The 16,057-nt window shown below is 37.1% G+C and overlaps 1 protein-coding gene across 2 annotated transcripts in view; it reads right to left on the bottom strand.

Moving 5' to 3' along the window:
* The window catches only part of ksr1a (kinase suppressor of ras 1a), a 32,178-nt gene extending 16,973 nt beyond the window's left edge, over nt 1–15,205 (bottom strand). For both annotated transcript variants that reach the window (XM_051121244.1, XM_051121245.1), the window contains exon 1: nt 14,751–15,205. In XM_051121244.1, coding sequence (XP_050977201.1) covers nt 14,751–14,981 — 231 coding nt within the window. In that variant the 5' untranslated portion in view covers nt 14,982–15,205. The remainder of the gene's footprint in view (nt 1–14,750) is intronic.
* Between the last annotated feature and the right edge of the window lie 852 nt (nt 15,206–16,057).

Raw genomic sequence — 16,057 nt, 5'->3', positions numbered from 1 at the left:
AATTTTCCAGCTCGGTGCAGAATGCTGACCCACCTCAAATTCACCAATACACTCAAAAAACCACACCTATTCCCTTGTTCTGTCTATATCCAGCTTCCTGGACAGGCCGCACGGACACCTCAGCAGAACAGAAGCGCTGATGACGCTGTGAGACAGAAAGAAGAGAAGGGGGGAAATAGTGGGACAGAGAGAGAGAGAGAACGAGGGGGTAGGGTGAGAGGAGGGCTCACCTGCTGTGACAGTTCAGGTCAGCGGCTCACTGACGCACAGAGGCCCGTTACCATGAGGCCGACGGCCATAAAACGAGTCATCCTTTCACACTTCCCCCTCCGCTGCCCCCCATCCCACTGCTGCCGCCTGCAATCACTGCTTTAATGAGAACAGCACGCTTATACATGCGTTAAACAGCAGTGGCCAGACACACTTTATCCCTCTATCATCATTAACAGACACACCAACATATACACAGAATACATAAACTGATGTTTATATACTTGCGTGCATGTTCAAACTGACTGATTTTTTTAGAATATATTTTTAATCTGACACTTATATATGTGAAATGATCACTATATACATTCCGATCCCTGCAGGCCCCAACTCTCACTCACTGATCTCAATACACTCAAACTTAGACAAATCTATGCAGGTATCCAAGTGCAGGCTTTAAGATGGTTTAGATCCTACCTGTCCGATCACTACCACTTGCTTTATTTAAACGGGAAGTCGTCTCAGTTATCACCAGTAAAGTATGGAGTGCCACAAGGATCTGTCCTAGGTCCTCTGCTATTTTCAATATAAAAGCCGCCTCTTGGTAATATTATTAGAAAATACGGAATTAGTTTCCATTGTTTTGCTGATGATACTCAACTATATATCTTAACATGACCAGATGAAACTTCTAAATTATCGAAGTTAACAGAGTGTGTTAAAAATGTAAAAGATTGGATGACCAATAATTTTCTCCTATTAAATTCAGACAGATAAGACAGAGATATTACTTATTGGACCAAAAAAACAGTACACAGAATCTTACAACAGGCTTACAATCTACAACTAGACAGATGTACAGTTACTTCCACTACAGTCAAAAGTCTGGGTGTTAGACTGCAACTTGTCTTTTGAAAATCATATTTCTCATGTTACAAAAACAGCATTCTTCCATCTTAGAAACACTGCCAAGCTACGAAACGTTACCTGTTTCTGACGCAGAAAAGCTAGTTCATGCATTCATGGCCTCTAGACTGGACTATTGTAATGCACTGCTAGGTGGTTGTCCTGCATCTTCAATAAACAAGCTACATACAGTCCAAAATGCAGCTACTAGAGTCCTTACCAGGTCAAGAAAATATGATCATATTACCCCAATTTTAAAGTCTCTGCACTGGCTACCTATTCGGTTCCGGATCAGCTACAAAAATATTACTTCTTACCTATAGGGCCCTTAATGGTTTAGCTCCTGTGTACCTAACTAGTCTTCTATCATGCTACAATCCATTACGTTCCCTAAGGTCACAAAGCTGGACTTTTGGTAGTTCCTAGGATAGCAAAGTCCACTAAAGGAGGTAGAGCTTTTTCGCATTTGGCTCCCAAACTCTGGAATAACCTTTCTGATAACATTCAGGGTTCAGACACACTCTCTCTGTTCAAATCTAGATTAAAGACACATCTTTTTAGCCAAGCATTTAAATAATGCATCTCATAAACTTTTACTGCAGTTATATCTGATCAAATGCACATTATTATTCTTTAGCTCTGGTTGAACAAATCTTTCTTTGCTTGGTTTGAACAGCAGCTACGCTAATTATGTTCCTATTTGTTCTCTGTTTCTGCCATGGGATTGACATCCCGTGGTAACTAGGAATTCACAAGCTTCAGTCTGGATCCAGAACACTTAAGAAGAGATGATGCCAACCCCTTAGAGGACTTCAGATGATGCCAACCCTGAAACGACATACAGCACTACCGAATTTTGTAATCAACGTTTGTGTTGGGGAAGTAACACATAACATTTTAATTATATTTTGCTAAAATGAAGCGAAATGAATGAAATGACTTGAAAAAAGGTTTGTTCATTTTGCTGAATGAGACTCAAAGGTCCGAGTCTGTAAAATGATCCGAACTTCGGATCCGATGTAAGTTCACCGTCTGTGTACTCCAGCTAAAAAAAAAGTAGAGTATGGTGAAAAACTCCATCTTATTTTCTCCTACAACTTCAGAATCGTCCGACATCATTGTACCTTTTTGTCTGTAAACAGCGTTTGACTTACTTGCACTTTCTTAGTCTTTGCACATTCGCTTTGTAAACACCGGGTCTGTAGTTCCGCCTACGTTCGGCGTGACCTTTCAACATGATTCAATAGTACGTGAACATGCATCCCAGAACCTGTGCTACACGAGCTTTTGTGCTTAAAAATTATACAAATTTTTATTTTAAGAACAAAAAAAGGACTGATCGTTTCACTTCTTCCTCGGCTGGGATCGTTTATAGCCTTTTGAAGCTGCATTTAAACTACATTTTGGAAGTTCAAAATCGGGGGGCCAATCAAGTCCATTATATGAAGAAAAATCCTGAAATGCTTTCCTCAAAAACCATCATTTATTTTACTGAAGACAGAAAGACATCTTGGATTGGGGGGGTGAGTAAATTATTTGTGAATTGTTGTTCTGGAAGTGGACTTCTCCTTTAAAATGAGCCCCATATTATCAAACTGATCCCAAAAACTAATTCCAAAGTACTCAACATCCAAACTTACATTCTCAAACTGCACTCAATTTGAGCTTAGCTTGAAGGCCTTTGCGTTAATGCAATGATCAGATCTTTGCACTGGGGAATTTCTGTCTGAAAGTTCTCAGTCTTTATCTCCATTACGTACACGCACACACGGCCCTGAGAGAAACCAGTACCTCAACAGGTGAATCAGAGCTTCAATGACAACCTCTCAAGAGCCATCAGCTTACAAACGCTCTCTCTTTTGTGCACAAACTGGCACACACATATTTCAGTAAAAAAGAAAAAGACCTTGAGTACTCTGTCGCGGCAGAAGCCAACAAAGGACCCGCGCACTGCAGGCGAGCATCTCGTAGCAGACGGCAGAACAAACACCAGCCCGGGTCAGGGGTCACACGCGTGGGAGGACAGGGAACCGAAAGCACCTTGTGGGAGGTCAGAGGCGATAAACAAGCAATTAAAGCGCCGTTGCTAACAGCTAAATGCTAATTACACCGAGGACAGTAAGCACTCCACTCAATAAAGCTCAACTGCCATTCAAAAGCTTTTAACCATCGCAGTCAATATGAAAATTTGTGTCAAGTGCTTGAGGTCTGAGTTTTTAACAGCGCTCAGATTTCAGCATTAACAAAAAAAGCTGTTTAACAGCACAAGGTCTCATCTGATGCTCACATACCGCACACTGAACAAGCCTGAACCATTTGAATAAGCTAAAGAGCTCTATTTTATAGCCATTATCAAGGTGCTATACAGTTTATAAATGCAGATATTGGGCCTACCAGTACATACAACTAGCATTAAAGTAATAGTTCACCCTAAAATGAAAATTCTGTCATTAATTACTCACCCTCATGTTGTTCCAAACCCAAGACCTTCGTTCATCTTTGGAACACAAATTAAGATATTTTTGATGAAATCCGAGAACTTTCGGACCTTGCATAAACAGTAATGCAACTAAGACATTCAAGGCCCAAAAAGGTAGTAAGGACATCGATAAAATAGTCCATCAATGGTTCAACCTTAAAGAAGTAGTCCACTTCCAGAACAACAGTTTACTGATAATGTACTCACCCCCTTGTCATCCAAGATGTTCATGTCTTTCTTTCTTCAGTCGTAAAGAAATTTTGTTTTTTTGAGGAAAACATTTCAGGATTTTTCTCCATATAACGGACTGATATGGTGCCCCGATTTTGAACTTCCAAAATGCAGTTTAAATGCGGCTTCAAACGATCCCAGCAGAAGTAGAAGGGTCTTATCTAGCGAAACAATCGGTTATTTTCATTAAAAAAACAATTTGTATTCTAGCTCAAGACAGTTAGGGTATGTCGAAAATCATTTCAAAATCATCCTACATCACTGCAGAAGTCTTTGCAAAGTGTACATGCAAAGAAGATCAAACACAAAAAAGGTAAAACAGTGATATAGGATGATTTTGAAGTTGAGGGAGAAAACACAGTCTGAGTTTTTCGACATACCCTAACTGTCATGAGCTAGAATACACAGAGTTCAGGGAGAGTAAGACCAGATGAGCGTTTGAGATTAAAAAGTATATAAATTTTATTATTTTATGAAAATAACCAATTGTTTTGCTAGATAAGACCCTTCTTCCTCGGCTGGGATCATTTACAACCGCATTTGGGATCGTTTGAAGCCACATAAACTGTATTTTTGGAGTTCAAACTCAGGGCACCATATCAATCCATTATATGAAGAAAAATCCTAAAATGTTTTCCTCAAAAAACATTATTTCTTTACGACTGCAGAAAAAAAGACATGAACCTTGGATGACAAGAGGGTGAGTACATTATTTGTAAATTGTTGTTTGGGAAGTGGACCTTTAAAGGATAGCTCACCCAAAAATGAAAATCGGTAGATCAGAGGTACAAAATAATATAAATACTGTTCAGTTTCTTGGACAGACTGATTGTTTCGTGTCTTAACACCTCAATGTATCGCCATGAGCCGCAGGGTTTAATTTGGTTTTGTCTGTGTATGTTTTTTTTGACTCTCAAAGCTATGGATCCCATTGACTGCCATTATATGATTGACAGACTGCAACGGTTTGAGTTAAAAATCTTCGTTTGTGTTCTACTGAAGAAACAAAGTCAAATACATCTTGGATGCCCTGGGGGTAAGCAGATAAAGATCAAATTTTCATTTCTGTCCACGACTAATTTCTGAACATGTGCTCATTAGAACGTCACGATTCTGGAACTAAACGTGGTGTCCACCATAACGGTCACAGCACTGGCATGATTCCTGGTTTTCTAGTCTCGCAGCTCTGAGGAAAGCAGAGAAACACCCACTTTCATGTTCTTTTGTCGGTTCGTCTCTGTGAACATTGATTTTGGGGCTTGGCCAAAGCTAGACGGAGATGAACAGGATGATTCTTCGCTGTTGGTGTGAAAGTTAAGGCCGCAGTGGCTTAAAGCCTGCAGAGACACACCAACAGCCTATTTTTCTCAGACCAAACAACAAAGCCCACCATCTCAACTTCTCTCATCTTAACACAGGAGATTCATACAAAGCTAAACACTTCATTTATGTGGGCGGTGTTATTTCTGATAGCAGATTTCAAGTTGTGCAACTGCTATTGAGATGAATGGGAATGCTAACAGCTACAGGTATCACAGAGCTCTCTGTACTGAATCTATTTCACTAAAATCTAGCAGGATAAAATCTCTCTGTGTTTTATTCTCTTCAATTTAATTTCTCACGTATGCGTGATCCAGATTAAATGTTTTTGGAAGGTACTGTTCCAACCTGCTGATGACCGGACCAGGTCCTGAGCCTGTGCCGCTGTCTCTGAACACACACACATACACACTCATCACTGATAACAATACACTGGTGAAAGTGTGACGTCAGGTTTCCTAGCAACTACACTCCTGGGTCGTCAGTAACGCTTTTTTTCAGAGTGGGATTTTCCCACAGACACAAAAACATGGTGAAAACTAGACATCTCTACACAGCATGGCACACTCATCTAGTCATAATCTACGAATCTGCATTCACCACATTCTCAGAAATTTGTTGAATCATCAGCTTGTTCGGAGTTTGCTGTATCATGCGTATAACATAATCATATTTTTAGCTTACTGAAGCTAAAAATGTTCCTACAGTGACAACATTTTCGGATATGTATTGCTCAGAAGTTGCTCTTTCATGGTTTAGAGGTTTTAGGTTTTCTGTCATCATTTACTCACTCTCACGTAATTTCCAGCCTCTCGAGTGGAACAAAAAACTAGATCATTTGAAGAACTGTTTTTGTCCAAACAGTGTTGTTTTGGACCCCATCGACTTTCATTGTATGGTCAAAAACAGTTCTTCAGTTTGTGTTCCACTGAAAAAAAGGCATCAACCAGTCATCGTAAGGACAAAACAAAAACCTTAAACATTTTTCAAAACATCTTCTTTTATATTTTTATTTATCTATCAACTTTGTCTTGGTTATTCTAAGATATTCTCAGAAATACTGTGATTTCTATAAAACAATAAAAAAGAAAATATCACAAATCATAAAATATTACTTCTCATTAATATTAATTAATAACATTCGATTTAAATTTACATACTTTTTTAAAACATTAACATGGATTGTTGAGAACCTTTTGAAACTCTAGAGGAGATTATAGATTACAGATATAGGTTATAGATATATAGATTATAGACTACAGTCTTTCTCTAAAACTAAATACTATTATAAACAAATAAGTAGATATAAATTAGTATCATTTGTACCGTGCAGAATCTGCAAAATGTTAATTATTTGACCAAAATGCATGTTGTTTTTTTATTTAGTACTGACCTTAATAAGATATTTCACATAAAAGATGTTCACATATAGTCCACAAGAGAAAATAATAGCTTAATTTATAAAAATTACCCTGCTCAAAAGTTTACATACTCTTGATTCTTAAAACTGTGTTGTTACCTGAACGATCCACATCTGTGTATTTTTGTTTAGTGATAATTGTTCATGAATCGCTTGTTTGTCCTGAACAGTTAAACTGCCTGCTGTTCTTCAGAAAAATTCTTGAGGTCTCACAAATTCTTTGTTTTTTCAGCATTTTTGTGTATTTGAACCCTTTCCAACAATGACTGTATGATTTTAAGATCCATCTTTTCACACTGAGGACAACTGAGGGACTACTATAGAAGGTTCAAACGCTTATTTTTCCTAATATTTAACTATTGACTATAGCCATTCTATATTACAGTATAACTGAGAGCTATCAATTTTAGACTAATAATAATAACTTTTAATTTAAGTGAACTTAAAACAATCTTCACATATACCCATTATGTACCTGTGCCCTTCAGCAATTAAGAAATTGATTCTAAGAGCTGCTGCTGCTCAACGTGACGCGGATCTGACACGCATGCTTGTAGTTTCATTCACGCTTTAATAGGAAATGATACAGTTCACAGCGCGTGCTGTCGCATTTGTGTGTGCAATTGAAGAGCACACGCTACAGGCACAGTGTAACGGCTGACAGGACAGGAAAATTAGTTTTTACTGACATATGGCCTGACAATATCTTATCTGACCGCAGTTCACTGTTGTTCCACGTCATCTGTACCTTTCCCATGCACGTTTGACTAGGAGTGTGCATCTAAAAAAAAGCCTTACATATGATGTGGTCAAAAAGACATTTTGTGACTAAATAAACACACTTCTTGTCAAGAAAAAAGAGACAGAAGCAGCAGTTGTGAGTGGGGTGGCCAACCCTAGCCCCGCCCCTGTGTTAACTGTGCCATTAAGATGGAAAAATGAATAATAACCTGCTAATTTTGACAGCACTAATAAATTAATTAACAGCAATAATTTATACAATGGTGCATCAAAGTATCATGGTAATAGCATCTGTACAATGATAACATGTTTTTTTTGTAGGTTAGATGCTAAAAAGACTAGGTTTTTAATCTTCCTGAGGAATAACTGGGGCAACCTGTTCTCAGAGAGCAACACAACATTAGGAACAAACTAAAATGGAGCCGAACATACGTGCATTTAGACAAAAGCACCTCTGCATAATGTTATTTCACATGTAAAATAAACCACAATCTATCATTTAGTGATTTAAATGTTATGGTAATCAACACTGGTGATATTTGGAGGGGTGGTGTCACACCTGCCCGACTGCAGATGAGGGTAAACACAGGGACGAGGCTGCCATGACAACGCCTCAGTGAGGTCAGCAGGTGTGATTGACAGCCAAAGGACAAACACGCCCAGTTGCTCAAAGACCACAGACAGTCACAGATCTGCAGAAAAACATCAAACAATGCAGCCACAGGTACAAGCTGTGAGGTAACCGCCTCATCCACATTGATTAGCATGTCTCCCTATGCAATTTCACCTGTCACCCTGGTGTAATGTGCTTAACGCCAATCCCTGCTTACGAGTTGCCCACGGGTCTCAACTTCCTGCAGGACGCACAGGAGTTTAATGCCGACCTCAGACAATCCCCAATACTACACGCACGAGAGATTTGCAAAAACCTGCAGCTAATCCCTGCACTGCTTCACAGACGTTTACACATGTAAAGTGTCAGATCACATGTGGGTCGTGTGTCTGAGTACATGTTGACAACACCGACCCATTAATCTCATAAGATACAGGAGTATTATTGAGTGTATTAGGGATTCATTATAGAAGAAATAAACATTTCACCCACTTCCGGCAGCTCAAAGAAAACACAAGTTTGAGCACTTGACTTTTTCAGGGGATTTTTTTTAATACAATTAAACAGAAAATGGAGACTTTAGGACCCTATGATTTACACAATGCGGAAAATGCAGAGAGAATGGCGGAATCCAGTCATAAAAATGGAATTTGCTGTATAACATGGAATGTATGTGAAATTTGCCAATTTTTGGATGAATAAATCAAAAGTAGGTCAGTACACTTAAATCAAAATGTGATATTGGCTAGTGTATGTGGATTTTAAGCCATAAAAATACTATTTAAATGTGAATCATGTATGTTCTGCATCTCTCTGTTTGAATGAATGGCACAGACGCACAGTACACACATACTGAAGCGCGTGACGCTTGCAGGGTTTTCAGCCTCTGCCGCCTCGATATATGAGTACATGAACACATAAACATAATTTTTGAGAAAATCTATTATCAGATCATATACAATCAGAAATTTAAAGGTCCTCACAGCAACCTGTCAAAGTAAAAGTTCACGTTAACTTGAAGAAATTGTGACTACTATTACTACTAATAAAATTAGTATTAAAACATTATTTTTTTTTAGAAATATTTACCAGAAAAATTATTTACCAGAAATTTATCAAAAAAAAGTAAATACAAAACACAGTCAGAGAAAAAAAACAGTTAAAATAATAAATACATTTTTCATAAAATCAATTATTTGAGATGCTTTTGATTATTACAGTTTGCTAAAACTATTAAAATATAATCCAGATAATTAATGGAAAACACAAAATGTTGTCAAAATAAAACTGAATTTGAGAAAAAAAATAATAAATGCAATTCAGATGGCCTTAACAATGTAATTTTTGTTAAACTTTTAATAAATTGCTGTTAAACTGTGCAGGTTTCATGATTTTAATTATATATATATATAAATATATAAATCATTTACATACTGAATATTTTACACAAATTTTATTTTATTATTATCTTTTACTGAATATAAAATATTAAATTTGATTAAATATACAAAATGAATATTTTACACAAGTTTTGTTTTATTTTTTAAATTTTATTTTATTGTATTTTATTTTAAAATTGTAACAAACCTCCTGTTGGAAACCTACTGGGTGGGTGAAAAGTAACTAGTCATTAAATAAATAAATAAAGTCTATATTTTTAATACACATTTATTAAAACAATACTTATTAAATTATTATTATTTATTAACATTATACAATTATATAAATTATTATTAAATTATTAATTATTATAGTTATTGATACTAAGTTCTATAGCCATTAAATATTACACTACACCCAACAGCAGCCAGTCAACACTAAGGATGGCATTAAACACTTGTTAGCATGCAGTTTCAACTGAACCGCATGTGCACCTAAACAAACACCTTTGTGAAAATAATGTAACTGAGAACTAGAATCCATGGCTGTGGAGCGGCATGTCTTGACTTTTTCAACAGACTCATGCAGAAGGTCAGATCTGCACCTATGACCCTCTAAACCTAGAGGAAATGAGGATGGAGGTTTAAAAATGTTCCTTGGTAAACACATGATCACGAACACCAAAAATAGTGAAGATCTTGCCATCAAAGAGCGTTATTTGATTAACCAATCTAATCGTCTACATCATATTAGACGATTGCTGCCAGCCACGATGACAGCTCCTCATCAGGCCTCAGTGACGCAGCTCGGATGCGCTGGAGAATATCTGGGGAAGAGCTCAGCGCTGAGACAGCCACGAGTAATGATGGAACATCTCTTACCTGCTCTGCTTGGCTGAATCTGTCGCCCCCCCTCCCCATTCCCAGTCTACTGGGAGCCCTCAAACAGACGCAAGCTGATTGGCTGGCACCCTCCCTCTCCCCTCCCCCCCTCGCTCATGCTCTTCACGTCATTATTTTCTTATTTAACAACCAACCCTGAAAACGCGTAGGGAGGAAGACATCTAAATATAGCCACAGCCACGACAGCACACGACACGAATGCACTGCAAAACTCTCTCAAACATCACTGCGGGGGGGAGCCCAGACTGATGAGGGCTTCAACAGCTGACCGCTTGAGTCCGCAGAACAGGAACCCTCTGGAGCCGAGCTAGCTCTTCTTATTTTGAACCATCAACAAACTCGTTTATCCACAGAGAGATTGAAGATCTCTGCATATAAGTAGGTCACGGCGTTCCTGAGACGGCATCTCATGCTGTCGGAATCAAACATCACAGTTCATCAAAATCCGCACAATGAAAAGATGTGAGGAGACACACCAGTCTCACTCTGGAAGACAAACGCAATCCCACAGCAGCTGGGGAAACAACTGCTGCAGGACTAACATTCACAAATCTTGAGAAAAGCCATAGGGTGCAAGCTGATTTGGTTTGGTTTGATCAGTAAAGGCGATTTCATGTGATTTAACAAAATGTACATTTTTCTACATCATAAAACTAATACTATTATAAACATTTTTGCTATAAGAAAAGGCAGAAATAAAATTAAAACTTAATCACTAAAATTACTCACTGGAAATAAAGAAAAATTAAAACTGAAATCAGAATAAATGGAATCTAAATTGTGTGTGTGTGTATATATATATATATATATTTAATTACAAAAAAAGGTTAAAAAAATTAACTAAAATAAAAACAAATTAAACCTAAATTGCAACTAAAATGTCATATATATATATATAGAAATACATATATACACAAAAAATAAAATTAAAATTAAATCTGAAAATATAAAAATAAACTGGTCAAAATAAAACAATGAAACTAAAATAAAAACAAATTAAACCTAAATTGTAAATAATTTTTTTATTTATATAAAACTAAATGTGACAAAACCACATAATGAAAAAACAAAACACACAAAAAAAAATTTAATCAGAAAATATAAAAACAAAAATCACCCACTTAAAACACAAATCATCTTTAGCCAGTCTCAAAATTAATATCCATTTTGCATTTGTACATTATAATGCTGTGATGGTTCAAATCACTTGTAGCTTTTAGAGTTTTATTTTCATTTATTTAGACTAAATAATATAGAAGGTTAATATTGACAATTTTCAATGTATCTGTGAAAATTGAAACATCTGTGCATCCCTAGTCACGATCCAAATTATAATCTATTATAGCATTTACAAAAATGTTAAATTAGCTTTTATTTTTATACTTTTTATTATTATTATTATTATTATATTTTTGTAATTTTCACTTTTTATCTTTTTTTTTTTAATTTAGTTTAGTTTAAAATTACAAAAAATTACCAAGGCAACATTTCTAATTTTCATTTCAGGATTTTAAAACATTTTTTAATAATATTAGTTCACAATATCAACACTGATTCCCAATGTATAATATCAAATCCTATCCCACATTTTCTCCATATCCTATTTAACATGGATATGTCTCAAAGAAATAAAAAGTGGTTGGGAACATTGTTGCATGCTGACTCTAACCCTAAAATCTGACCGGTTGATAGCAACATTGTTCCAATATCAACAATGTTTATCCAGAAACACGTCCTACTTGTGTAATCCTTCAATCCAAAATCAAAGCAAAATACGAATAGGAAAAAAGTGCCGATCGGCAAGATGGCAGATGCGGGAGAGAGTGAGAACATTCGGTCAAACATAACCACGCAGTACTTCAGCAGGAGAGACCGAGAATAATTATCTCCTGGCCAGAGTGGTGAGCTGTTAAAAAAAAGACATGAAGTGATGTTATAAAGAGCTTTCAGTGAGAATCTAATGCGAGTTCAAGCGTCTCTTGATTGCACTGAAGTGTATGGGAAGTGGTGAGGGTTTGAATGTGACCACTTCAGATCTGTTGTTCTGCACAGGAATTAACAAGCATCCAGCGCCTGTTATACAGCCCGAGTATTGACGGGCTCCATCTGTCCCTCTGAACGACGCTCATAAGAGCATGCTCACAATACATCAACCTGTTTAGCCGGGTTAAACAGGTAATGCTGGCTGCCGAGCGCTCAGAAAATTATAGGACCCGCTTAAGGCGTTTGAGAAACCTCAATTGCTCACCTGAAACGTGATTGACCACCTTTCATTCACTGAAAGAACTTCATACAATGTATGAAATGCTGTAAGAGAAGGAGACGCAGTTGGAAAGCGCTATATTAGACATAAAGAGGAAGCAGGCTGAGCAAGCGTTCCCCGGTGGTGACTCCACCGTTTCCTGTACACTTAAAGGCCCAGTAGTGCCTAATTTGGAACACAGGTAAATCATTTAACTTCCTGTTAGAGCAGGAAGCAAAAATTAAGTAGTCATTTTGGTGTTATTTTATTAAACTGCTCTAAAATTGTAACTTTGGCGAAAAAAATTGCCTACTCTATAGGAATGTAGAATATATATCTGTCTTTTTTTTTTTTTTTTTTTTTTTTTACATTTTTGCTAGAAAGCAGAAATGAAGGAATCAGTTTACTGTTCTTTGAATAAATTGTTCCAGATTTTTATTTTAATCTTTGATAAAAGAAATGTCTTACAAATTAGATTTTTTATTTATCTGTGTCATTAATATTTGTGACCCTGAACCACAAAACCAGTCCTAAGTAGCACGGGTATATTTGTAGCAATAGCCAAAAAAACACTGGAGGGGTCAAAATGATCGATTTTTCTTTTATGCCAAAAATCATTAGGATATTAAGTAAAGATCATGTTTCATGAAGATATTTTGTAAATTTCCTATCATAAATATATCAAAACTTCAATTTTGATTAGTAATATGCATTGCTTAGAACTTCGTTTGGACAACTTTAAAGGTGATTTTCTCTGTATTTAGATTTTTTTGCACCCTCAGATTTCAGATTTTCAAACAGTTGCATATTGTCCTATCCTGACAAACCATATATCAATGGAAAGCTTATTTATTTAGCTTTCAGATGATGTAAAAATCTCAATTTGACCCTTTAAATTGAGCCTTATGACTGGTTTTGTGGTCCAGGGTCACATTTGATATTTAATTTTTAATTTCCCCTATTTTAGATTAGCTTAAAATCTTTAAAAACACAAATAATTTCATAACACTACTGCACTAAATGCAATCTTAAGCAAGTCTCAAAATTTATATACATCTTACCTGTAAAACATACTCCAATAATCTTTGAAAAATTATTTTATACAGTGTACATTACAATATTGTGATGACTCAACTTCTAGAAAAAAAATAGTGTTTTATTTAATTTAGACAAAATAATTTTTAATTGAATATGCTTGCAAAAATCAAGAGGCTAATCATAATGAGAAGAATGTGAATGTAACTACTCTCCTTAGGCCTTTAACCTCAAATCAAGATTAATTTCATTTTAGATCAGGTAACACACTTCATAAAACCTCTGAGGATCTCCACAAACATCTCAAATCTCCAAACCAATCATTCTTGTCCATGCGGTCACGTCTTCACCCAATACTCAAACGACAGGCCCTCCGGGGCTGTTTGCACACCATCCGCCCCACGGCTGTATTGATTCCTCATTAATTACCCCTACCGGTGGAGCAATGGGGCACTTTCCAGGTGGAGCACACATCAATACTGACACCTAACCGCCAATGTTGTGGAAGTTAGGGTGAGACGTTATCGGCAAAATATCACACAGACCGGACGACGGTCCGGTGAAGGCCTTTACTGTCAAAATATCAGGACTGGTTCTGGTCCGGAGATGCTGCAGGGATGCTGATGTGCTTCATGCAGCATCTCACTGCCAAGAATATTTCACCTAGTCAACAGAACCAGGTCAAATAAAACCCCCCACTGGGTTAGTGTGCTGTGAACTCCATGCATAAGCCAATGTTCAATGTTTTCCAGAAATGCACCATGATTCTGTGCTGCTAAATCAGTATTTGCCACAACTGACAAAAATCTTATGCTCATTTAATGAGGAAATTACTGTGGCTGTGCCATTTTACCACGGTACACTGATATTGTGGTGCTGTATGATTACCAGAGTCATGCACTGTGATATTTACATCGCAGCTTACACCACAAACCATGGTATTACTATGCTACCCTGTACCTTTTTTGCTGCTGGAGACCCCCAAATAAAATTCTTCCTGGTAATACCATGGTATATTTTTGTAAGACTGTCCCATCCCTGCGCCTTTCTAAATACAGCATCACAGTACTGTCCAAAATCCATGTACTACCACGGTAGCTTGTGCAAACATGGTAATACTTCAACTTAAGAGGAGTTCATTCCCAGTCCTGTGCGCTTCTATAATGCACCACAATAAACAGCTGCAGTGCAAAAATAGGAAGAAACGGATAAAGCGAGAGCGGATCCGCTCTTTCATGACGCTGCACTTCGGCCCCTCTCGTCGTTATTACCTCTAAAGTGCGGATCTCCTGCTGCGTGAGATCGTTGGACGCCGCGCATTTGGTCCGGAGCCCTTGTAAACTGGAGATGGAGATGTCGATCATGTTCTGGATCAGTTCACACTGGTGTAGCGCGGCCATCGCTGCGCCACCACCGCCGCCGCCGCCGCTGCTGCTGCTGCTGCTGTCCCTCTGTTCATCACTCTCCTCCACCATCATCAGCCCCACTCTAACACCATCCATCCCACTGCATCGGGCACGCCGTGGATGGAGAGATGAGTGCAACTACAAATAATAATTCAATCCACATGCACTACTACAGACGCATGCCATCAGACTGTCCGAGCGGACAATAGATGTGGTCTATACTGGGATCCACAAGGGAGATGTGGTTTGAGGTAATCCCAAATCCAACTGCGCTGTGGAAGCGCGTCGTGCGAGCTGCGCGTTCTGCTGTGAGTCTCCGCTCACTGTCTGTCAGCTGTGGGAAACATCGCACGACGCGATGCGCGCTGGGAAATGAAGTCCGTACGCACATACGGTAGGCTAAAGCTAAATGGATACATAGATACATAGATAGATAGATAGATAGATAGATAGATAGATAGATAGATTTTATTAATTCATCAAAAAATCTATTTAAAGCTATTTCAAACTAATTCATACATTTTAATTTATTATTACACTACCAGTTGAGCAGTAAGATTTTTAGTTTTTTTTTTAAAGAAGTCTCTTCTGCTCACAAAGCCTGCATTTATTTGATCCAAAGTACAGCAAAACAGTAACATTTTGAAATATTTTACTATTTAAAATAACTGCTTTCTATTTGAATATATTTTAAAATGTAATTTATTCCTGTGATCAAAGCTGAATGTTCATCATCATTACTTCAGTCTACTTTCTATTTTAGATAAATGCTGTTGTTATGAACTTTGATCAAAGAAAAATGAAAAAAAGTCTACTCAGCTGTTTTCAACATCATAATAATAATTAATGTTTCCTGAGCAGCAAATCAGAATATTAGAATGATTTCTGAAGGATCATGTGACTAGAGTAATGATGCTAAAAATTCAGCTTTGAAATCACAGGAATAAATTACATTTTAAAATATATTCAAATAGAAAACAGGTATTTTAAATAGTAAAACTATTTCAAAATTTTACAGCTTTGCTGTATTTTGAAACAAATTAATGTAGGCTTGGTGAGCAGAACAGACTTTAAATAACATTAAGAATCGTACTGTTCAAAAACTTTTGACTGATAGTGTATATCCTACACTCTAAAAATGCTGGGTTAAAAACAACCACAACAACAAACTC

This window comes from Labeo rohita, chromosome 10 (genome assembly GCF_022985175.1).
Source record: "Labeo rohita strain BAU-BD-2019 chromosome 10, IGBB_LRoh.1.0, whole genome shotgun sequence".
In the NCBI taxonomy this organism is placed as follows: domain Eukaryota; kingdom Metazoa; phylum Chordata; class Actinopteri; order Cypriniformes; family Cyprinidae; genus Labeo; species Labeo rohita.
This window is presented reverse-complemented; position numbering and strand designations above follow the sequence as displayed.